Source organism: Mytilus californianus, unplaced genomic scaffold (genome assembly GCF_021869535.1).
Source record: "Mytilus californianus isolate M0D057914Y unplaced genomic scaffold, xbMytCali1.0.p SCAF_9, whole genome shotgun sequence".
Taxonomy (NCBI): Eukaryota; Metazoa; Mollusca; class Bivalvia; order Mytilida; family Mytilidae; genus Mytilus; species Mytilus californianus.
In genome coordinates, this window is record NW_026262745.1 from 46,583,627 (window position 1) to 46,608,826 (window position 25,200).

Genomic DNA, 25,200 nt, shown 5'->3' on the forward strand with positions numbered 1-25,200 from the left:
TATTTTTTCGACCTATTTTCGTATGCAACCGGATGTGACGTACTATGATTTGGTGGTATTACACCTAAAGAAGACTTTTTTGTTAAATAAACTGAATGTGACTTTTTTCCTTTGTAATACTGGTTATTTCAAGCATTCCTGTCAAGTTTTGTCATAATCAGTTCAATAGTTTGAGAAAAATCTAGTATAATGTAAGATGACATCTACAGCGATTCGAGCAAAATTTCTTCGAAAAATCCAAACCAAGCTGCATCATGATAGAATATAGTGTGGACCAATAAATGATCAAATATTTATCTCATCTGCCTACAAACAGTTGAATATGATACAAAAGATGACTTTAGGATGATAAATACTACTAATGGACCTCTTTGTCTTCCTTATAAGGTCTCTTTTGGTCCATTTATACCTCTCATTTCCTCAAAATTTCTACTTTTTAGGCCAATAAATAAAAATTTTAGGGTAACTTTCACTCATTTATGATAGAAATGTTATAATAAATGATTAATTGAAGTATTCAATCTGAATGAACTATCCGTATAAAAGTTTACTGTCTCTAAGGAGGTTTCGATAAGTCCTTACGTAAAACTTAAATTTACGCCGCGTTCCAGAGAGCGACATAAAAAGCTTCTCTTTTGGTGAATAATTTGTTGTTACTGCTTTAAAAATAATTTCATTTACTTAAAACTATATATTTATTAAAGTATTTCTTATGAAAAAATTTCTAGTATAGCAAAATATAAGAAATAAGGAGAAAAAGCTCCCCAAAGCTCTAAGTATGGCTTGTTCTGTCAACTAATATTCATGGTAAAGTCCTATTTCAAGGAAATTTTCTCATAAATGTGTTTTGGAGACTCAATCCACTCAGAATATTTCATTATTTGTAATATTTCACTTAATTAACAAGAAATTTTAACACATGAGAGTACTCACAAGGTCAAAGGTGCATGTACAGCTTCCCATGTATAATACCTACATTGATTTTCCCCTATTAGTCTTTGTTAAATTAGCACTTTTCAAAAAATTGTGCAGAATTTATCTTTGTTCCAAATAAAGAAATACTTGGCATGAGTAAAGTTTTATCCTGTCCAGTACTATAGAAAAAATTTCACATAACATTTCATTGCATATAAGAAAATAACCATCACTGGAAGTTAACCAATCAAATTTTCCCCCTTTTTTAACCTGTATACAAGCTTTAGTAACCATGTAACCTCAAGTTTCCAAAATATTCTATAGAAACCCCAAATAAAAAAATAATGGTGCTTTGAAATACCCAATATATCTGTTTATGACCCAGAAATGTTTTACTGCAATGAAATGTAGGATCAATTACCTACAACTGTCAAATTCAAGGGAATATATTTTTTCGACCTATTTTCGTATGCAACCGGATGTGACGTACTATGATTTGGTGGTATAACACTTACATGTAGATAGTTTGAACTGATATTGATAGCATGAATAAGTATAGAAGAACTAATGTGTTTACGGACCTTTGTTTAATCCTAGACAGTACGGAATGTTAACTGGACGCTGAAAAACACAGTAAAAATATATACAAATGTTTAAACTTTTGATTTTTCAACCCTGTATACCACCATTTCCCATGTGAAGTGAAAAATCGTCTAAAAGAAATAATCCACAATGCTTTTTAATATAAAAATAGCAGCATACGCTATAAATTTATTGCTTTGGGATACCATACGACATATTTTGTTAATAGTGAACAAAAAGGTGAAACATGCTTTACAGAGGAACAAGCTAAGTGATCAGTACGCTGGACTTTCTCATTGACAATATATTTGTTGAATTTGGTGGTAGACTTTTTCAGCAAGTTGTCGGCATTCCTATGGGAACGAACTGTGCGCCTCTTCTTGCCGACCTCTATTTATTTTCATATGAGTCGGACTTCCTTCGGACACTTGTCAAAAACAAAAAAATCAAAGAAGCCCGATCATTTAATTTCACATTTAGATATATTAGTGATGTTCTTTCCATTAACAATCCAAACTTTTCTGATTGGGTTCTATTAATATATCATCCAGAACTAGAAATTAAAGAAACAACAGACACGGACGGCTTCCTCTGCCTCATTTTGAGACTTATACCTCGAATTTGACAGAAGTGGTCATCTCAATACCAGAATCTATGACAAGCGTCACCAGTGTCTGAGCAGAAAGTTGATGAGCCGCCAAGGTTATGTCAAAGAACGTCTCGTCCTGTTTCTAAAAAAGTTCATTGGAAGATAACAAGACCTTGTTAATAAACATTCCGTATCAACTTCACAAATAATACATGATGGTCTTGAAGTATAGATTCTAGGTACTGACGTTGTTTATCGTCCTAATTATGTGTTAAAGTTCCCCCTTTTTTTTCCTTGTATATTTCTATCCTTTAATATTTATCCATTTTTGATTATATACTCATGACGTGGATCGGTAATTATACATCCCGTCATTGTGTTATTGTGCTATGGTCAATTTTGAGTTCTTGTCTTACCTTTTTGCTTATGTACTTTGTCTATATGCCATTTTGTGTTTCTTTGTTGAAACAATTATTTGTTTTTATAGTGATTAAGACTATATTACAATGTTGATTGCTGTACCCCAATTTTTGACGTTTTTACCTATTGTGTCTGTTTGTTTTGCTTACACATTGTTGTCAATATAATGGAACTCTATGCAACTATCATACAAGTGAGAGATTTACCTAGCCATAAAACCCGGTCTAATCTACCATTTTCTACATAAGGAAATGCCTGTACCAAGTCAGGAATATGACAGTTGTTTTCCATTCGTTAGATGTATTTGAAAGTTTGATTTTGCCATTTTAAAAAGGAATTTCCGTTTTGAATTTCCCTTGGAGTTCGGTATTTTTGTTAATTTACCTTTTCCCTACAATGTCAGTTTCAAGTAAAAAAAAATAGTTAATTTTATTAAAATTCTTGTTCCTGTTATGCCATTGCAATTCTGTAAGATATTCAGAAAGAATGTGTGACTATATACTTCCATTGTTGTTTTCTTACATGAGGAATTTTATAGCTTTACATGTTTGTTAATTTTTCTCCCTTAAAAAAGATGATTGATTAACAAAATCTTAATCATTAACACTTAACTGTGAAGCATTATTTCAATTGCCAAGTATTGAATGAACTTCCCTGAAGTGTGACAAGTGTGCCTTCTGTCTTCAAAGTGTCTACTAGTATCTTCGTTAAATGCTTTCAGATGTTTACAGTTCGGTGAAAATCTGTAATGCACATCTATGGATTCTGGTGTTCTTTAATTTTTGTGAGACCAAGATAACAAAAGAAGCATATTGTATCTCCTTTTGTTCCTAAATAATAGAAGCCTGCTTCGGCAAAATGGCTCAGATGTTGTACGTTATATTCGTTTGAATTTGATAAAAGTGTGAATGTACAAAATCTTACGAACGGATCATCAAATGAAGCCCCTACTAACTAATGAATTCTCTTCGAATTTTCTATCAGCAATGTTGCTGGTTCGAAGACATACACCACATTTACAGCATTGTATAGTCTAAATCGTTAACACTGAAACACCCGCTTTCTGCTATAAGTTCCCTTACTTTCTAGCTTTGAATGGGGAATTTTATGAATGCTTCCAATCTTGATTCATACATTTGAAATTCTGGTGAATGCGGCTTCCCTTAGCTAAAAATAGCTCTAGCGTCTATTAACGGTTTAAATGCTAGCTCGGCACGATCGGCAGGAACCAGTCAATTTCTACGATATTGGTACCAAAAACGGTAATGTTTGTCTTTTGTCGCAGCCTCAAAAATACCTTTGTAAATCGGTATTAAATCATCGCATACTTGCCCGTTTTCAAACAAAGTCTGAATGTTAAATTGTGTAACTCCCGTCGCTCGAATAACTCTTATGGCATGTATCATAGATAAATCATTCAGACAAAGTCTTTGGTAAGCAGCACAGTTTTGTAACTTGTTCATATCCACTGTTAAGCATTTGTCATTTATGGAAACACTCCAATTTTGCATAACAGACATTGCCAACGTCTTTATAAAAAGAGATGTGCTATCTGACAGCAGCTCTCACTTGTTCAATCGACGCACTGCTTTTGTTTGGACAGATAAACTTATCTCCGTTTTCACAATTCCTGTTACTGCTTGTTCTTCGGAAATAAAAAAAACCGATCGTATTAACTTTGATATGTCCTCTTGCAAAATGAGGAACGGTGTTTTGCATTGGAGGATAAATGGCATTTCAACACTATCATCAAGTATCAATGGAACGATACCACACACCAGACACACAACATGGAAATAAATTAATATACGATTGTTTTCAATACGGGTACCATAAAAATACAATCTCCGCAATAATGTCCAAATTCATATATCACAAAGAAACATTTCCAATAGAATTACATTTATATAGGTTCAATTAATACTCAAATCTTACGCATTCAAATTCGCTAGTACTGGTGAATGCACACAGAATCGGCATATGTCCGAGGTGTTTGTTGCACACATGGCCCATCTTCAGTTTGGTTATTCCCTTTCGATTCCTTTTTGTCATATAGCTCCTAACAGTTTTGCTTATCTATACGTCCCTGGCTTTAACAGTTTTCTGTTTGTACGTTCCTTGTGAAGGTACATGTAATACCATAAAAGAGCCTCGGACGAACGATATGTATTAAGGGTTATTTTCGTCCAAAAGCTTTTAATATCGACTAAAATTCACAGTACCGTAGCTTGTATGTGTGTTTAGGATCTGACACTATTATGACTTGTTTTTAATTTACAACTGAATTAAAATTCTAAAGGAACGAATTATTCATTATGTCTCACAGAACAGGTTTATTCATTTCAGTAATTGATTTTGCCCTTGAGTGCATAATTTACACACTCATGTAAAATTGACACTGTTGAATCAAAATTGTCCTCAACTGCAGTATGTTGCGCTAGTGAACAGTTAGATTTTATCTGAAAAAAAGCAGATGCTACCATCGGATTATAAAATATCATAAATAAAAAAAATACAGACAATGCCAAGTTAAAAGAGAAAATCTCAACATTGTTCCAGAATATCACAACCGATACCAGACAATCTCAACCTGACATACTCTATAACATATTCAGCTTAATAAAATTATATTCGTAAAGAAATAGAAAAAAAACTGTTATTATATGTTTATAGTGACGAAGAAGAAAATAACAGAAAGATTGAGCGATACAACCGCTTGCAAAATATTTGGGGTGAAAATCATAAAATAGTCGTTTATCATGTACACTATACAATTTACTCTGTCAGTGAGAAAATACAGAATTTGGACCTACCTCTTTTCCGTTAGGATTGTAGTGCAACATCATTTTATTTTAGATTTGGAATTATACGTTATTAATATGACCTATTGTTCTTTATCATACCTTTGGGAATGCAACTTGCTATAAGACTATCATTTTGAATAAAAACCATCCGAAATGAAAAGTCGAATCAGGCAAACGAAAGATGCAGATTCTGGATGTTCTAAAGGAGCATCAGCGACTCTTGTAAGAGCCAAAGGTATATAACGAACTTCGGTTTATCTAAGAAAAAGCTCACCTACTGCCTTTTGTCAGATTCGCTCCGTTTTGAGTTCATGCAATTCCTCCAGGCTATGATTTTATCTTGAGTTATGTACGATTTCATTATAATGAGTAACCGAAATAGCGACCAGCAATATTACAAAAATGAATTTTATTTTTAAAAATAAATAAAAAATTAACTCACAAAAATGAAACACAAAAATCCAAAGTTCTTTATGATGAATAGCGTATTAGTTTAGAATTCTCTAATTATTAGGTCACACGCGAGCTGTTGCAAGATATTGTTTAGTCTAGGAGTTTTGATTAAATAAAATTGAGAATGGAAATGGGGAATGTGTCAAAGAGACAACAACCCGACCATAGAACAGACAACAGCAGAAGGTCACCAACAGGTCTTCAATGCAGCGAGAAATTCCCGCACCCGGAGGCGTCCTTCAGCTGGCCCCTAAACAAATATATATACTAGCCCACATATGATGTATTGTAAAGTTAGTAAGTATGACCAAAGATGATAAATTATAGACCGATAAATATATCCACAAAGTAATAGCACATAATAATATTTAAAACTGGAATTGGTTCTATTCTCTGAGTCTTTCTATATATATTGATGAACACAAACAATTTTAAGATTGTTAGCAGCTTTCCATTGTACAATTATAATATTGTTCATAAGATTTCGTAACGCCACTATCTTTAAAATTTATTCTATGTGGGTGCGATATAAAACAGGGGTTTTTAGATAGAAGATAGTCTACGCTTTATCCTGTAGTGGCAGATTATGATGGAACAGACATATGTAAACAACTACATGCAAACTATCTCTGTTACATTGATTTAGAATCAGTCCCCATATGTGTTCTAAAAAACTACCTTCTTGGTCTAACACATCAAAGACATGAATGACTTTGAGGATAAAAGAATCAGAAACTTCCAGTCACAAACGGACATGCAAAGCTGTGTCAAACACACGAGTAATCAAGAAAAAAAAACTGCAACTTCAAAGGACCATGCATTAATCATTTCCATGACACCTAAGCCATATTTATAAAAGAACAGTAGACACGTAGAAGGGGAAGACAAACGAAAACAAACGTTCTGCAGAAGAGCACCAATGACTAGTGAAACTTCAAAAACCGATTTACGAACAGGTTCATTTGTAAAACATAGAATTGATCAGACTGAGACTGCCCCTTTAAGACAACGTCTAAGACGAACACCACCAATATTAAAGAAAGAAGAAACAAGGTACCTTGACAAACTTCCGAATTAGCATTTGCCCCGAAGTTCGTCCTACTGCCTAAAAAGATAACACTGTTTGGTGGTGCTTCAAGGAACTTAATGAAATGAACATAAAGGAGGCCCATCGTTTGTTCCCAATAGATATGTTCCTATACTGCCTAGAATCTGAATCCATATTTAGTTGTGTTGATCATCAGTGTTGGTATTGGAAGCTGCAGTTGGAAGACAAAGATCAGCAAAAAAAAAACCCAGCTTTCAATACAAATATGATTTGTATGAATACTAAACAAGCTATTTATAATGTAATACCCAAACAAATATTTCAGAGATTATGGAACTCTTTTTCAGAGTATCAAAATGGAAGGCAGGTTAAAATTATCGTCAGATTAAAAGGCATTATAATATTTAAGCCATATTAGACAAAGGAAAATTCAAAAAGGAAAGTCCCCGATCAAATGGCAAAATCAAAAAAACAAACACATCAAACGAATGGATAACAACTGTCATATTCCTGACTTGGTACAGGCATTTTCTTATGTAGGAAATGGTGGATTGAACCTGGTTTTATAGCTAGCAAAATGTGTTCTAACGACTTTTTAAGGCCAATTTGGAACTTCGCTAATGATGTTTAACAACCACTGGGTGGATGACCCTTCTGGTTAACGTTGCGTTCCGGAGGGTATCGCAGACTCAGTATTCATCACTTTAGTGTTGACATGAAATACCCCATTGGTGCGATTATCTTCTGTATTTTTACTTCAACTAAATATAACGCAGTATTTTGCTTACGATAGACTATATTTCCAAGGGGAAGATCCGACCTGAAGTACTTTCATCAGTGGAAAAGGAAAGCACAATACCTGGCAGAAAATGTTATACCAGTTCATTTCCAGCCATACATAGATATTGGTTAAACTTGGATAATGTTTAGGTGGTTGATGGTATTATATATCAGAAATAAATCATCACTAAACTAAATACCTCATTAACAGTTGATTTTCGCATACTGATTTATGTTCGATAGTAGTTTTACGATGCTCAAAATAAACATAACGCTATATACATAAGTTGCACCCAAAGCGCTTTTGTGGATATACCTTCATCAGGAACGCTTTGAGCCAAACATTTGAAAGCCAATATTGTATAAGTATTAAACACTTGATAAGCTATATAACCAAAAAACCATTAAAGAATGTACATTCAATCCATGGTCAACTTTGCCAAAGGGAATTGGAAACTTTGTTCTTAATAATTCATATTTAGAGCGGTGTATTTAAAATCTCACAAATCCATTCGGAAGATACATATCAAGGTAAAAACAAAACACTGAGGAAATTGCCTTAACTCCAAAAAGAGTCCATATCGGGAGCGTAGTCAGGGTAAGCGTCTCCTGCATGCATCATCCGCCATGGAAATCCAAACTCATTTAAAATGTCTCAATCGGTAACAAGACACAATCGGTCTATTTACAGATTAGACGACTATCCTTGTATCTAATGATCGAAACAAAAAATAATGTAATAACAAAAACTTTACGGTAGTTCCAAAAGGTGAAGTCCATAAAACCTGACAAAACCAAACGCTCGACCATATCAACGAATGGAACTATCGCGAAACGATGAAATATGTGGTTTGAGACACAGACACGTCGGAAGAATGCTGACCGGATATCACAGTTATCTTCTGAAATAATGTATTGCTAGTTAAAACATACCATCAAAATTGTAAATATACCAAGCACAAATTTTCAAAATTGATCTGTTCAAATCGGTGCCTATTTTTCACAGTTTCATTTAATGAGAATAACTAAAATAGTTTATCCTCTAGAAAATACAGATATTACCAAATAAACTTCTATAATAATTGGGAAATGAGATTGATTTTTTCTTAACTTAATTAGCAGACGTCAAGACATCAGTAACCAGAACAATGAAATTCTTGTAACCAGCCAATAAAGCTAAATTACTGGAAGTGTCTGAGATATGGAGAGAAATTCTCTACAACAACGTGAACAGAATGCAAACCGTCACACAAGAACGGATGACAATAAAAACGAGATAGGGTCATGTTTAATAAATTTGACATTATGTTGTAAAGTCATCTTCTGTCCTGTTGTGTTCTAGACATTAAACACTTCTGAGTTTATATGAATTATCATTGATTAGGTAATATTCATAAATTAACTGCTCACAAAATTAAGGAATTTCTATCTTAGAAATAGATTACCATAGCTGCATTTGGCAAAAGCTTTCGCAATATTTTGTCTTCACTGCTCTTTAACTTCATACTTTTTTTAGCCGTTTAACGTTTGAGTGTCAATGATGAGTCGCTTGTAGACGAAACGCGCGTCTGGTGTGCAACATTATTAGCCTGGTATCTTATATCAACAAAACTTTGAATTATTTATTTCGAAATACAACTCTGCGTTAATTGGTATTTTGGTATCGGAGGGAATGATTGTGTTCGCCTAAATCGTTAAAGACTATATAAGATTGTCAAGTAAAATCCCAACACACGATCATTACTATTAAATGATTGATTGATTGTTGGTTGCTTAACGTCCAATAACAAATATTTCATGTATGTTGTGTAGGGACAGACATTTTGCCTTGCAACAGGTCACATACGAATCCCTCAAAGAGTTGTTGCAAGGGCTCTGAACGTGCAGAGAGTGCATCACTCTTTCTACATGAGGCATCGGATTTAACATCCACATTCTGATCGGACGTGGCTACGTATTTAATACATCCCGCAGAGCCAAATGGACATGAGACCAGGAGTGATTATATTTCTATTCCCCAGTCACCCTTGGGGGTAACGATTATCAAATGAATTTAATGGTAAAACAAATTGCAGTTCCCATTTAATTATGTCCTTACACATGTCATTATTTTATCCATTGAAGCACATTTTGTTAAAACTTGATATCTTTTGCGATGTTTTTTTTTTCAAACGAAAGACTTTTCGTTCTTAAAGGAAATAACTTCATCTGGGTATATACTTAAATAGAGAATATCACATGATTTTTTAATATCACATCCGTATCAACCATAGACACTTATATAATCCCAAGAACTCTGCTCAAGGGATTATATTGGTTGAAGGTTGATACTATATGTGATAAAGCCATTTCATCATGTTCATATACAGTTTTCTATATACCTCGAGTATACATGTATGTCTTTCATATGACCTGATGTAACCAATAGAATGAAGAAAGCTGAAGCCTTACAACCGTGAATGATATCGATTAAATGAAGTCATACAGATTAGAGGTTAAATAAAGCCGTTGCAACCGTGACTGATCTCATTATCATCACGGAAAGCTGATATAGCACGATTGACATTGATTGGACTAGTATTACACATACAATTTATTAGAAATATAATAAAGACAAGTAACACATGTGTTGAATTTTGTTATGCTAAAAGAAAGGAGATATCAATAATTAACGCAAAACAATAACCAAATAAAGCAACATCACGATGGCAAAAAGGACGAACAAACATTTTTCTTTAACAAAATAACCAATAAATACCCCCTTAAATAATTACTGGATACGGTATGTATATACCTACGCTCTTTTTCACAATTGTAAGCACGTACTAGACTTTGAGTCATTCTGAATTATAAATTGAAATACCTCTTTGTTGTTTCACTTTCTGGTTGTTTTTACGATGTCTATTACATATAATTGACACGTTAAACTTTTTTTAATCATCAAAATAAATTGTAGATCCTTTTAGTTTAGGGACAACTTTAAAATTCGAATTTTACATATTATTTTATATGAAATAATTAAAGAGGCATTTTTAAACGTTTGTAAAATTATAGATTTTATTTTCATTTTTTTTTTTAAATCTGTTGTTTTTTTTTATGAAAGATCTCTTATGGTCTTTGTTGAACTTATTTGAAGATTTTTCCTGATCGAGAGCTGGTATTATTGCCGAGACATGTGGCTATAGGTTATGCCAGTGTACTGAACACGTTTTGTCTTTAGATTTTTGTATTGTTGGTTTGATATCTAATTGAAGAATACCCCACACAGTCTGTTATTCTTAGTAAAAATGTTATAAGCTTCATATGCACTATCCTGGCATCTCTCATGTAATTTACCAAGGAATGTTAAAATAAAGAGCTCATTACCAATGTTCTTATACTGCTTTTTCTTTTACAAACTGATAATGCTTTGTATAAATCTAATGAGTTAATATTAGAATAAGGAGATGTGGTATGGTTGCCAATGAAACAATTATCCAACAAAGTTCATATGAAGTGGATGTAAGCAATTATAGGCCGCCGTACAGCCTGCAACAATGAGAAACACCCGTACTTTATTGTCGGCTATAAAAGGCCCTAACATGAAAAATGTAATATAATTCAATTGAGATAAACTAGCGTCCTAATTTAAAACAAAGTAATTGATGAAAAACAAATATGACAGACATGAACCAACGACAACCACTTAACTACAGGCTCCTGACTTTGAACAGGCACATAAAGATATAAGCCCTTTTCAACTGATTTTGATAGTTTGTTCTTATTTTGTACTGTTACACCACTGTCGAAGGTAAGGGTCGGCGCCTATAAACATATTTAACCACTCCACATTATTTATGTGCCTGTCTCAAGTAGGCCTTACGGTTGCCTTTAACTGCTTACATCTTTCATTTAAACTTTGGATGATAGTAGTTTTATTGCAATCATTCTACACCCACCTCCTTATTTTTATATACTGTCTTTGTGTTGAGTAGAATTAAACCCTGTAAAGGGCATCGTGATATTTTGCATTTCAGATAAATATTGAAAATAGCATTATTCACTAATTTTGAATCAATTTCTACAAGTTGCTATTGAATGTAGTGGCGGATAAGCACTAAGTTGTAGAGGAAAACATGGGCTAACAAAAGAACCAAATCAAACTACTAAAACAACAAAAGAAAGATTTTAAAAGTTTATCTTTCAGTTTTAACTTTAGCAAATTAGATATTTATCAACAACAACAAAAAAAAAAAAAAAAAAAAAAATAACGAGACGCATTGATCAAATAAATATTGTTAAATTATTACCTGTATCAATCAGTCTATTCAGTAAGATATCAAATTTAAACGACAACTTATAACACTTTTTTTTCAAATCCTGCAGGTAGAATTATCATCCCAAAACATTTATACAAAAGCTGATCAAAAAATTCAAATTTAGAAAATTTTTAAACACATTTATTCACGAATGTATGAGTTAATTTTCGGTGCTGTTCGGACATGAGTTGAATATTTTTCGATATTGAAATTCTTCGACTACATGCAGTTATTCTTTTTATTACATTGACCATGAATATCTGTTAACTGGTGTTATGGGAAATTGACTACAATGTTGGAGTTGGTGTTCATGTCTTATGGCATTGTTTGAAGCCTCGTCTTTTTTTTAGGGTGGTACAGATGAATAGATGTTCACAATGCCATCCCTGTGAAATGACCTTTTTGGTTTTTCAAGCAGATAATGTGATTGTATAATAGTGGTGTCTTTAAGGCGATTTGCAATATGATCACAGTTGTCTGATGTTCGATCTTCTTTGCAGTAATTCATAAGTGTGTTAAATTTGACAGTTAGGGTATTGAGATGTAACAGTTCTTTACAGTGTTTTTAACCATAAAAATTTGACAAAACGACAACAGACAAAAATTATCGATCTAAGAGTACTCGCAATTACCGAAAGCTTTTTAAAAGCATATAACAACTAATGAACAAATCATGTTCTCCAAGACTAAAGTATCATGTTTATATCTCAATTGATCTGTCATTTTTTTAAAAGGATATCTTTACAAAAATGTATATAAACTTTTGATGTCAGATTTCATAGTAGAAATATTGATATGAATGATATTTCATATTAATGCTACGTTTGCGTATTTATTATCCAGTTCATTTCCTGATAGACCAACATATAATATAATTATTACACCCTGTTTTGTTACAGATGTGATTATATGGTATAACTCTAAAAGAAACAAGAAATGATTGTAACAGGATGCTGTTACGAAGTCTCCCAAACGAAGCTCCCATAATTCGTAATTCCCAGGGTCGCCTGACATTGGGCAACGTCCAGTGAAAATTAGTTTAATCCAGTAAAGTTATATGCATTAGTGATGCCTGGGGACTAACCTTGTATATCATTCAAATCATCTTGGCATGACAAACCAGAATATATATGGTTTAGGGGTGGGGATCTCGACCATTTACAAAATACTAGAACTTTCTCAAATGGCAGGGGGTCGGGATGACCCCTGGGGACTAACCCTGTTTATCATTCAAACCATCTTCGCATGACAAACCAGAATATATATGGTTTAGGGGTGGGGATCTCGACCATTTACAAGATATTAGAACTTTCTCAAATGGCAGGGGGTGGGGATGACCCCTGGGGACTAACCCTGTATATCATTCAAACCATCTTAGCATGACAAACCAGAATATATATGGTTTAGGGGTGGGGATCTTGACCACTTAGAAGATATTAGAACTTTCTTAAATGGCAGGGGGTGGGGGTGACCCCTGGGAACTAACCCTGTATTTCATTTGATGTGCTTTATCATGACAAACCAGAATATATATGGTTTAGTGGTGGGGATCTCGACCATTTACAAGATATTAGAACTTTCTCAAATGGCAGGGGGTCGGGATGACCCCTGGGGACTAACCCTGTATATCATTCAAACCATCTTAGCATGACAAACCAGAATATATATGGTTTAGGGGTGGGGATCTTGACCACTTAGAAGATATTAGAACTTTCTTAAATGGCAGGGGGTGGGGGTGACCCCTGGGGACTAACCCTGTATTACATTTGATGTGCTTTATCATGACAAACCAGAATATATATGGTTTAGGGGTGGGGATCTCGACCATTTACAAGATATTAGAACTTTCTCAAATGGCAGGGGGTCCGGATGACCCCTGGGGACTAACCCTGTATATCATTCAAACCATCTTAGCATGACAAACCAGAATATATATGGTTTAGGCGTGGGGATCTTGACCACTTAGAAGATATTAGAACTTTCTTAAATGGCAGGGGGTCGGGATGACCCCTGGGGACTAACCCTGTTTATCATTCAAACCATCTTCGCATGACAAACCAGAATATATATGGTTTAGGGGTGGGGATCTCGACCATTTACAAGATATTAGAACTTTCTCAAATGGCAGGGGGTCGGGATGACCCCTGGGGACTAACCCTGTATATCATTCAAACCATCTTAGCATGACAAACCAGAATATATATGGTTTAGGGGTGGGGATCTTGACCACTTAGAAGATATTAGAACTTTCTTAAATGGCAGGGGGTGGGGGTGACCCCTGGGAACTAACCCTGTATTTCATTTGATGTGCTTTATCATGACAAACCAGAATATATATGGTTTAGGGGTGGGGATCTCGACCATTTACAAGATATTAGAACTTTCTCAAATGGCAGGGGGTCGGGATGACCCCTGGGGACTAACCCTGTATATCATTCAAACCATCTTAGCATGACAAACCAGAATATATATGGTTTAGGGGTGGGGATCTTGACCACTTAGAAGATATTAGAACTTTCTTAAATGGCAGGGGGTGGGGGTGACCCCTGGGGACTAACCCTGTATTACATTTGATGTGCTTTATCATGACAAACCAGAATATATATGGTTTAGGGGTGGGGATCTCGACCATTTACAAGATATTAGAACTTTCTCAAATGGCAGGGGGTGGGGATGACCCCTGGGGACTAACCCTGTATATCATTCAAACCATCTTAGCATAACAAACCAAAATATATATGGTTTAGGGGTGGGGATCTTGACCACTTACAAGGTATTAGAACGTTCTCAAATGGCAGGGGGTGGGGGTGGCCCCTGGGGACTAACCCTGTATTTCATTTGATGTGCTTTATCATGACAAACCAGAATATATATGGTTTAGGGGTGGGGATCTCGACCATTTACAAGATATTAGAACTTTCTCAAATGGCAGGGGGTGGGGATGACCCCTGGGGACTAACCCTGTATATCATTCAAACCATCTTAGCATGACAAACCAGAATATATATGGTTTAGGGGTGGGGATCTTGACCACTTAGAAGATATTAGAACTTTCTTAAATGGCAGGGGGTGGGGGTGACCCCTGGGAACTAACCCTGTATTTCATTTGATGTGCTTTATCATGACAAACCAGAATATATATGGTTTAGGGGTGGGGATCTCGACCATTTACAAGATATTAGAACTTTCTCAAATGGCAGGGGGTCGGGATGACCCCTGGGGACTAACCCTGTATATCATTCAAACCATCTTAGCATGACAAACCAGAATATATATGGTTTAGGGGTGGGGATCTTGACCACTTAGAAGATATTAGAACTTTCTTAAATGGCAGGGGGTGGGGGTGACCCCTGGGGACTAACCCTGTATTACATTTGATGTGCTTTATCATGACAAACCAGAATATATATGGTTTAGGGGTGGGGATCTCGACCATTTACAAGATATTAGAACTTTCTCAAATGGCAGGGGGTGGGGATGACCCCTGGGGACTAACCCTGTATATCATTCAAACCATCTTAGCATAACAAACCAAAATATATATGGTTTAGGGGTGGGGATCTTGACCACTTACAAGGTATTAGAACGTTCTTAAATGGCAGGGGGTGGGGGTGGCCCCTGGGGACTAACCCTGTATTTCATTAAATGGGCTTTATCATTTAGAACATTTTCAATTAAAAAGATTGTGTCTATCACAAACGGTTTTCAATTTATAATCATTTGAAAATTTCAAAAAATAAAATCCCATAGGGTTCTATAGTAAAACCCTCTTTTCTTTTTGCCCCTCAAAGTACCCCTTTATAAACCCCATTGCACAAACAAAACCCTGATTGCACCACTAGACATGTTAGTCTAACATATTGTGAAACCCTAAGTTAATCTGACAAGCGGTTTTGGAGAACGGGTGCGGACAAGTTCAAATTTAAAAGCGGCGGAAGAAGAAGAAGAAGAAGAAGAAGAAGAAGAAGAAGAAGAAGAAGAAGAAGAATAATAATAATAATAAGAACTGAGCAAAAACAATAAGTCTTCCCAAACTTCGTTTGGGAGACTTAATTAATTACTAGGATGGTTAACTGACCCCTTAAATGCTATAAAATGCTGATACGAAGTCGAAAAATGTAGCAATATCGTTACACCAAAAATATTGTATGAATTATAATTCCATTACAACAGCCACCAGTTTACTGTTAAATATAGGCATACAATGTGGCAAAACATCGCCACACTTTAAGTTCAGAGACAACATAACTAAATCGAGTTTTCATCTTTTTTTTATAAAAGAAAAATAAAGTAGCATTATCCTTAAAACTCCCGTTCCCCTATATGCAGAATGTTTATGTGTTATCATTAAAAGTTTCAAGTTTTGTGATTTCCTTGATAGATGGATTCTGCTAACAAGGAAGCTATTGAACGAATGGTTCAATTAGTAAAGTTTAAGTCATTCCTTAGAAAGTTTTACAAGGCCATAACGACCAGGATGACCATTATGGAATCCTTATGTTACATATTACCCCGGATATGTTTTAATTGTCGTAAACACAATTCCGTCATCTTTTCCTCGATTGTGACATCAACGAATGTGTTCTTACCATGAACAACACGACGGGCGCCACAAATGGAGCAGAATATGGCAATCCTACCGATACACATGAAATATACCATCTTTTTATGAGGTGTGTGTTGCTCAATCTTTAGTTTTCTGTGTACTGTTTTCTGAAGTTGTTTGTCTGACTGTCGTCTTTTTTGCCATGTCATTTAGTGTCTCTTGAGTTTTGAATGTCCCCATGGTATCTTTTGCCTCTTTTATTTTTATTACTTATATCAAACTCATCTATCCTATCGAACTTGACATAAAGAATACCACAGATGCAATAAAGTCTGCTTTTATTCTGACTTACATTTAGAAATTGACACTAACGGTTGAGAACAAACCTTTACGACAAAAGGGACGATTTCAATTTTACAATTATGAACTTTACATATCCAAATGAAACTATAGATCATTGTACGCCCTTCGAAAATGAGACAAAAAAATCTATACCGTACAGTCGGCTATAAAATGGGAAGCAATTCAAATGCAACACCAACGACCTGATTTAAGACAAAACTATAAATGAAAAACAAATATAACAGTCAGCAACAAACAACAGCAACAGAAGGTGTGCTTATAGGCCTTTTTTGTGCTCTGGTAATAGCAAAATTGTTTGTTCAATTTTTTGAGAAGAAGTTTACGGCGAAACCTGTAAAAGATTTCCCTAAGTTCAATTTAATTGAAAAATTAAATAACACTTTCTGTTAACTTGATGATAGTTTTACTTTGAATACTCAAGAATTATAAAATTTTACTGCAGAAATTTATCCAAGGAAACTGACCTTAAATGTAATAAATAAAATAACAATAATTAGCTATTTCTAGATTCAGATATACCAGTTTTATCAAGTTTATACGGGAAACTCACTTTTTGGACGGGGGTGTTCTTTTTGTCATTTTTGCGGTGTGTATTTTTAATTCCTTATTTCTTCGCTATATTGACGTTTTAGATTTCAATGAACGTAATAAATGTATGATCGGTAATCTACTAGGTCGGAGATTTCTTTACCAGAAGTTATCTGAACATTTAAAAATCTTTATGAAAATGTTTTATAAATGCAAAGATTTAGTTAGAAATTTGTCTGTACCTGTAAAAACCTTATTACACATCCTTAATTCAATATCGTGTTGCATATGACACGTACAGTCCCCGAATGGTGTAAACTTCCCACTAACACCATATACCATTACACCATTCACCATACACCATTACACCTTACATCCTATGCCATTACACCATACACGTTACACCTTTGTACCATACACCTTACACATTACACCATAATGCAATTTAATTTCAAAGAAAGCGTGCGACTACAAAATCATTTATTTATTTTAAAAAACGAATTTTGATCACAATATTGTAAATTAATGCATAAAATTAAAAATCAGTTCTTATCAATATTTTGCATAGTTTTAAATGTCGTACACCATTCATTCACACCATTCCCGCTCGCACGTTTCACCATTACACCATACACCATAGCAAGATACACCCTCTATCATTGCACCATATGCCATACACCATTACACCATACACGTTTTTTTGGGAAGTTTACACCATCCAAGGGCTGTACAAATTCGGTGATAAGTCACATTCGGTGGTGTCATAATAGAAGTTAAGATGACAATCATCTGTATTTAGTACACCATATTAACTTTTTTAGAATAAGAACGTTCTTTATTATGTATAATTTAGTTTCATGGTGATATTGTACGTTCATTTTGTCAAATAAAAATTGAAAGTGACAATAAAGCAAACCAACATAATAAAATTGTTAACAGGAACAAGATCATTGTCATATAATCATATAGGGTAAAATATGTTACTATATTATGCTCTTCAACTGTTTCGGTACTTATACATCCCTCGGATTTCAAATGTTTGGCTTTGAGCGTTCCTGATGAAGGTAAATCCATAAAAGCGCTTCGGACGCATGAAATTATTTAACGTGTTGTTTTCAATTTTTTATGCTTAATTTGCAATTAATTGATTAAGAAAGTTACAAATATTAAATGCATGATAGGTTTAAAATAAACAGTTGTCTACAGTTGTCTATGGTTATTTAAAACCTTACCTTTGTTGACAAGGAAGTACATAATCCACATTTATTTTCCTCTATATTTCAGGCACGTACGAGCATATGTGAAGGGATAACTAATTTTGGGGTAGGTGTACAGTTAATACAGACTTTAAATAAACTTATATTTGAAGCATTCGAAACTGTATCCATATGAATAAGTTTTTTTTTTTTCTTTTGAGATAAAAGTCATCTATCTTACATAGATTTTGACTGATGTCTCATTGAAGTTTACCCATATTTCCTTTCATTGATATCCAAATCATAAATAAACGCTTCGGTGTTTCAGTGGTAGCACACCGACTTAAACAGCATGATGTCCTGACTTTAACCCTTGTTGGAACAAACTGGAGATTTCATCATTGGTATGAGCGTCTTTTCCGCCATGCAACCAAAAAAGGTTTTAAGTATGTTATGTAAACTCTTTGATGTTCAAATTTCTGAAACTTTAGACAACTGTTTATTTGACCCTATGAAGGAAAAATAAACAGAAAAATCTGTCACTACCTTTTCAGTTTTCGATTAATCTTCTCTGCTATTTGTTGAGTATTGTTTCAGTTTATAAATCGATTATGAGTAAATAAGTGTTTGTTTAAAAAAATATAGATGAACTTTTGAATTGAGGTGTTTTCATCTGTTTGAAGATGTATCAGCATGTTAAGAGGTTTATTTTGGATGATTACCAGTATATGACAATTTTTATGTGTCAGCACCAATTCAGCCTAACCATGACTATTGTTTGTACGCGTGTTTCCTTTTCTGATGAGTCTGGTGTTAATGGTTTGTGTGGTCTGTTGTAACGTTCAAAATATTTGGTAATTCCTGTTATCACTTTTATGTAATAATACATTTGTTACTTTTGGGGAAAGTCTCATCAAATGATCCTGCTGGATACAATCTTCTTTTGCCCGATTTTGTACATGCATTTCACTACTCCTATTATAACAGTCATTTCAATTTAAAATCTACCTAAAATGCATCTTGCACTCAATGTCCATAATCCGGCCTTGACTGGACATCGTATCCTCTAACACAGGCGAAAAGCAAGATTTTAAGGCCGTTTATTCGTGCTAGTAAACATTCAGAACAAGGAAGTGGATATACATTTGTAAGAAGATTCTAAAGCCATAGCCCCAAGAGGGAAGACGTCACAACCGCCTAAAGAAAAGACAGGGAAGGACAAACAAATATCAACACTACACTACAAAGAATATTGAGAAGTATGCAACACGAACCCCGCCAAAAAATGAGAATGCAATCAGGTGCTCTGGAAGGGGAAGCAAGTCTTGCTCGACTAGTTGCATTCGTCGTGTAGCTCAATACAAGTAGGAATCCGACGTTAAGTTGAATTGGGAGATACGTAGTCGTAAATAAGATGGAGGACGGGATTTTGACTACTACAAATGGAATTAATCATTTGAATAATCTCTCATTAATTTAATTCCTTAGGGTTGAAAAGGGGATATAAATATGGCCATCCCTTGACATTAAAATCCGTGTAGAAAATGGCGTCCGTTTGACTCTATGGGATGTAAAAGTACGCAGCCACGCCCGGTCGGAATGAGGACGTTTAAATTCAATGTAAAATTACTCTTTTATGTGACCTGTTGCAAGGCAAAATGTCTACCTCTCGAACATACCCTCGTCTAGATCTACCAGTGACAGTCGAAATTCCCGTCCTTCATCCCGGTCACCCACTTTACAGAACCTACCTATTGAATTTATTGTAAATTTGTTTTCTTGCTGAATATGGACGAACTTTTTGCCATTGGACTTTAAGCAAACAACAATCAATTAATCAATCAAATTTATTTACGTATTTAGCATATATATTTCGTTCGTTCAATTGTGTTTTTTCTCAGTACCGGACACATAGTATATGGAATCAATCAATCAATATGATTTTAATTATGATTTTTATTTAAAAGTATGAACATGCCATATACATTGTACATATGAAAGGAAATATATTAAAATGTTTTGGTTTTTTTAGTACAGGAAGTATTAGTATCCTATGAAGAATATGAATGTAATAGGCTTTGAAAAAATTGTGTGTTCATCCCTTTTAGTGTTCACATTGTACAATGCTTGTACTGAAGCCATATCCCTTCAGTAAGTTTCAAATTTTGAATATATAAAAAAAAAAACAAATATACAACATTATATATATATATAGGAATTCTTAAAAAGAATTAACATCGTAACATAAAAAATATACTTTTATATGACTCGTAACCACACTTAAAAGATGGATTTGGATTTTGAGTGACTTTTGTGCAAATACCACCAGCATTTCATTCACAAAAAAACATACTTTACTAGGGAAACAATAGAAAATTTACGTGAAAGATTGAATAGATTGTCATCTAAAAGATCAAGTTACAAAATACGCATAAACAATACTAAAATTGGCGGAAAATCGTTAATACAGAGGACTAAAACTTTGTGATTTTAGTACTAAGTACCTGCAAGTATTCTTTTATATAATGTTTTAGTTATTGTTTTTCTTGTACATGTACCTATGTTTTTGTTGTCTATCAGCTAACGTTTAAATATCGTAAACAAAATGAAAGAATTGAGCAAACTAGAAAAGTAAAAAACATTAATTTAACCAAATATTTTAAATCTCAGAGCACATATTACTGTACATGTAAATATGTATGCAAACAACTTTTTTAATTTTGTTTGTGTTGCTGAGTTTTTGTGTCATTGACATAAACCCCTTATCACCTTAAACTTATTCATTTTTGTCCCACCTGCGACTATAGTCACAGAACGCGAGACATAGGTATTACATCTGGCGGCGGCGTAAACTATTTGTATAAAGCTTTATATTTCAGTGGCTAAAAGACATTGGTGCTTCATACCTAAAATGTAAACAGTTGTGTTATGTTACGAAGTTTTTGTCTGTCATATGTCCATTGTCCTAAACCTCATATTTATGGTTCAGCGACTGCTTACAAAAATGCATAGTTTGTTTTTCGTCATTTGAATGTCTCATTTATTATGAGTAATTGGATAATTATATTTGGTACATGGGAGCCTTGTAAGGTCTACGTGTCCGTCCGACAGGGTTCACCTGACCTCAGCCTCCTTTCATTAATACGTGTTCAAGTCCGTATCTCAGATAGTATAAGCAGTAGGTCGACGATATCTGTTGTATGGACTGATTATACGATGTAAATGTTTGTTTGGTAGGTTTCATTAGACCTTGACCTCATATTCATGGTTCATTGGTTAATGCAATATGTTTGTGTTTTGTCCGTTTTTAAGATATTATTAGCAATATGTAAACTATATTTGGTGTATGCAATGATTGTAAGGTGTACAAGTCCGTCTGGCAGGGTTCATATGACCTTGAACTCATGTTCAATGTTACATTTTTGTAGTTTTGTCAGTTTATCATCAGATACTATAAGCAATAGGTCAACTACATTGTAAGTATATAATGATTGTAAGGCCTAAATGTCTGCTTGACAGGGTTCGTCTTACTTTCACTACATTTCGTGGTTCTTTGATCAAATGAATGATAACATTTCGTGGTAATGTCTGTTTCCCAGATACTAAAAGCAATAGGTCAACTGTGTTTGTTGTCTGGCATGTTCGTCTGACTTTGACCTCGTTTTCATGGTTCAAATGTCAGCATTATATTTTCATAGTTTAGTCCGTAAACTATAAACAAAAGTCAACTATATTTGGTGTATGGAAAGATAGTAAGGCCTGTCTGTTTGACAGGGTTAAAAAGAGAGGCAAAAGATACCAGAGGGATATTCAAACTCATAAGTCGAAAATAAACTGACAATGCCATGGCTAAAAGAGAAAAAGACCGACAGATAAACAATAGTACACAAAACATAACATAGAAATCTAAAGACTGAGCAACACGAACCCCACCAAAAACTGCGGGTGATATCAGGTGCTCCGGAAGGGTAAGCAGATCCTGCTCCACATGTGGCACCCGTCGTATTACTCATGTTAGTACAAACCTGGTAATAAGTCCAACTCGTTGGGTCACATTCGAGAAAAGAGAATGGGATTGTAGTTACGACCTTAGGAACATATCCGTGAAACGGATATTCCATAACGGTCAACCAACTCGTGATTGCGTCCGTAAAACTTACGAAGGAATGATTTCAACTTCACCACTTGGAACTCTGACTTTAACCTCATGCACATGGATAATGATAGCTTTATGTAATTACTTGTAGTATAACCTTTTCCTCTAAGACATTTAGCATCAATTCAATCATGATCAGCATAGCAGGCTAGATATTAAAGCGTGTGCACTCTTGTATTTTATTACATATATTTTATTTAACTGTTAAATATAAATCTCCTTTATTTTCAATGTCAAACGATATCATATTATTACAGCATGTTCTCTCCTTTTACTTTCGATATTTAGTTTTTAAAATTTATTTTCAAAAATGTTAGACGACAAATTCTGCTTGATATCATTGAAAACAGAACTTATGACAAAAGGATCCCACCTGGAATAGATTTTGGCGGTAAGTGCAAACGAATAATTTACTTTGGAATATAAAACAGACTATCGCCCATGGCGAAAATAATGTTGGAAAAAACATTTCAGTAAAGTCTGAGTTCAGCTACTTCCTTTGGAACTGATACTCTATAAACGTTAACAGTAATAACAGAACGGACTTTTCATTGGCTAACAGTATGTGAATTATACATTTTCCTAATAGTTTGCTGCCTTAAGGGGTACAAAACACCCAAGGGAGTTAACTCTTAAAAAATAAGCTGAACGTTTTAGTCACGTACTATTATTAAAGAGAAATCAAGCTCTCAATGAAGAAAATTAGTATTTTTCAAACTGCTATATATCCAATGAAATTATTCCTGTAAATTGTGTGGTTCAATTTTCTTTTGAAATTTGTATATTGTTGTCAGTAGATCAGACTAAATATTTTGTCAAAGTGTTATGAAAATTAAACGAGCCGAATCTGTTATAATCAAAGTGTTGGGTCCCCCTTAGGCAAATTATTTCATCGCAATCAATGACGTCACAATATGTTCACCCTTAACCGGCGTTTTGCATTTGCGCCAATCTGCACTTCATTTGCGCCAATTTTTTTTCTTCATATGCGCCAACATTTTTTTTTCATTTGCGCCAATTTACAGGTAAACACAAGTCATGTGACAAATAATTTGTGCAGAATTTAATTATATAATAACAAAAATACTCCTTCCGTCTGCCATCTGCTCACCATGGGCAGGTGGACGAGGGATTTCGAGCAGGATAAATTTATTGTAAAAGTTTCCAAAACTCAGTCTTGTGGTCATCTGCAACGTGGTTATACTCATGCATAGTTTTCAAAATTGGCATTCAATTACTGTCAATCGTCATCCTAGCTTTACATGACTGATGTATACTTCTATAGCAAATATTTCCATTTTTGAGAATGTTTGATTGCCTTTAAGATTGTCTATCAAAGATTATCGACTTATTTCTCCGGATAAGTTCTGTGTGCAAAAGATCCATCTTATCATACAGAAGTGTTGAAATCAATGAGCTCAACATGTATATATATACATGTACATAAAACACGAACATGTCTCATTGAACATCACTAACAAATGTACCTGCTACGTTGAGTTAATTAAGTGACGGTAGTCATCTTAAATGTATCAGATCTTACTTGTTGAAATAAAATTGGCGCAAACGGAAAATTAATAATTGGCGCATATGAAAACTTTGTTTTGGCGCAAATGAAAAACAAATATGATATTTTCAAAATTGGCGCAAATGGTAAACGCCCGTTTTAACACATACGCGTCATTAAATAACAGATGAGGGCATATCCCGATGCAGAACTTATTCTGTGGAAGCCGGTTAGTGTCAGGGTGTAGTTTAATATGGAGTCGTTATCACGGCTTAGTTACTCGTTATAACGACAAAGCTAACTCGTTTTAACAACTAAGTATCTCGTTATTTCGACTTTACAAACTCGTTTTCACGACTTAGTTTACTCGAGTAAACTAACTCTTTAACAATTATAAACCCTGACCCTAACCGGATTCCATAGACTTCAAATCATTTTTAAATCAAAAGGGATTTTATCACATCCCATTATCTATTGTTGATATTACAAAGGTAATATCGTCAATCTTGTCAATATAATGATATCAAATAAAGAATGAACTGTCATATCATTTTTTTATAGAAAACATGGTTCCCTAAACAAAAGTTTTATTTTCATAGTTATATTGAATGATACCATATATATGTACCATATATATATGTTTTAGATATATACGAAGAGCAGCCAACAAATGTTAGCGTGCAGTTATTTATCACAGAAATATATGATGTCAACGTTAACGAAATGGTATTCTTTTTCTATATTCAATCGTATTAACTTCTTACATATGTAATATTTGTTCCCGACATTCTAAATTCGTTTTTAAATTGTATTTTAGAACAATTAAGTTATACCATTTAAAACGTAACATAAGTCACAACCTTACTCTTCCGGTGCACCTGAGATCACCCCCAGTTTTTGGTTGGGTTCGTGTTGCTTAGCCTTTAGTTTTCTATGTTGTGTCATCTGTACATGTACTATTATTTGTCTGTTTGTCTTTTTATTTTTGGCCATGGCGTTGTCAGTTTGTTTTCGA

At 34.2% G+C, this 25,200-nt stretch overlaps 1 protein-coding gene across 8 annotated transcripts in view; it reads left to right on the plus strand.

The window, feature by feature from the left end:
- LOC127715612 (glycine receptor subunit alpha-2-like) overlaps positions 1-25,200 on the plus strand; it is a 70,247-nt gene that overhangs the window by 28,657 nt on the left and 16,390 nt on the right. For 2 of the 8 annotated variants that reach the window (XM_052221705.1, XM_052221704.1), the window contains 3 exons: positions 20,555-20,673; positions 22,996-23,069; positions 24,832-24,911. In XM_052221705.1, coding sequence (XP_052077665.1) covers positions 20,576-20,673; positions 22,996-23,069; positions 24,832-24,911 — 252 coding nt within the window. In that variant the 5' untranslated portion in view covers positions 20,555-20,575. Of the gene's footprint in view, positions 1-18,563; positions 18,650-20,554; positions 20,674-22,995; positions 23,070-24,831; positions 24,912-25,200 lie in introns of those variants that run through there. The other 6 variants (XM_052221702.1, XM_052221707.1, XM_052221706.1 and 3 more) reach the window with 4 other exon arrangements.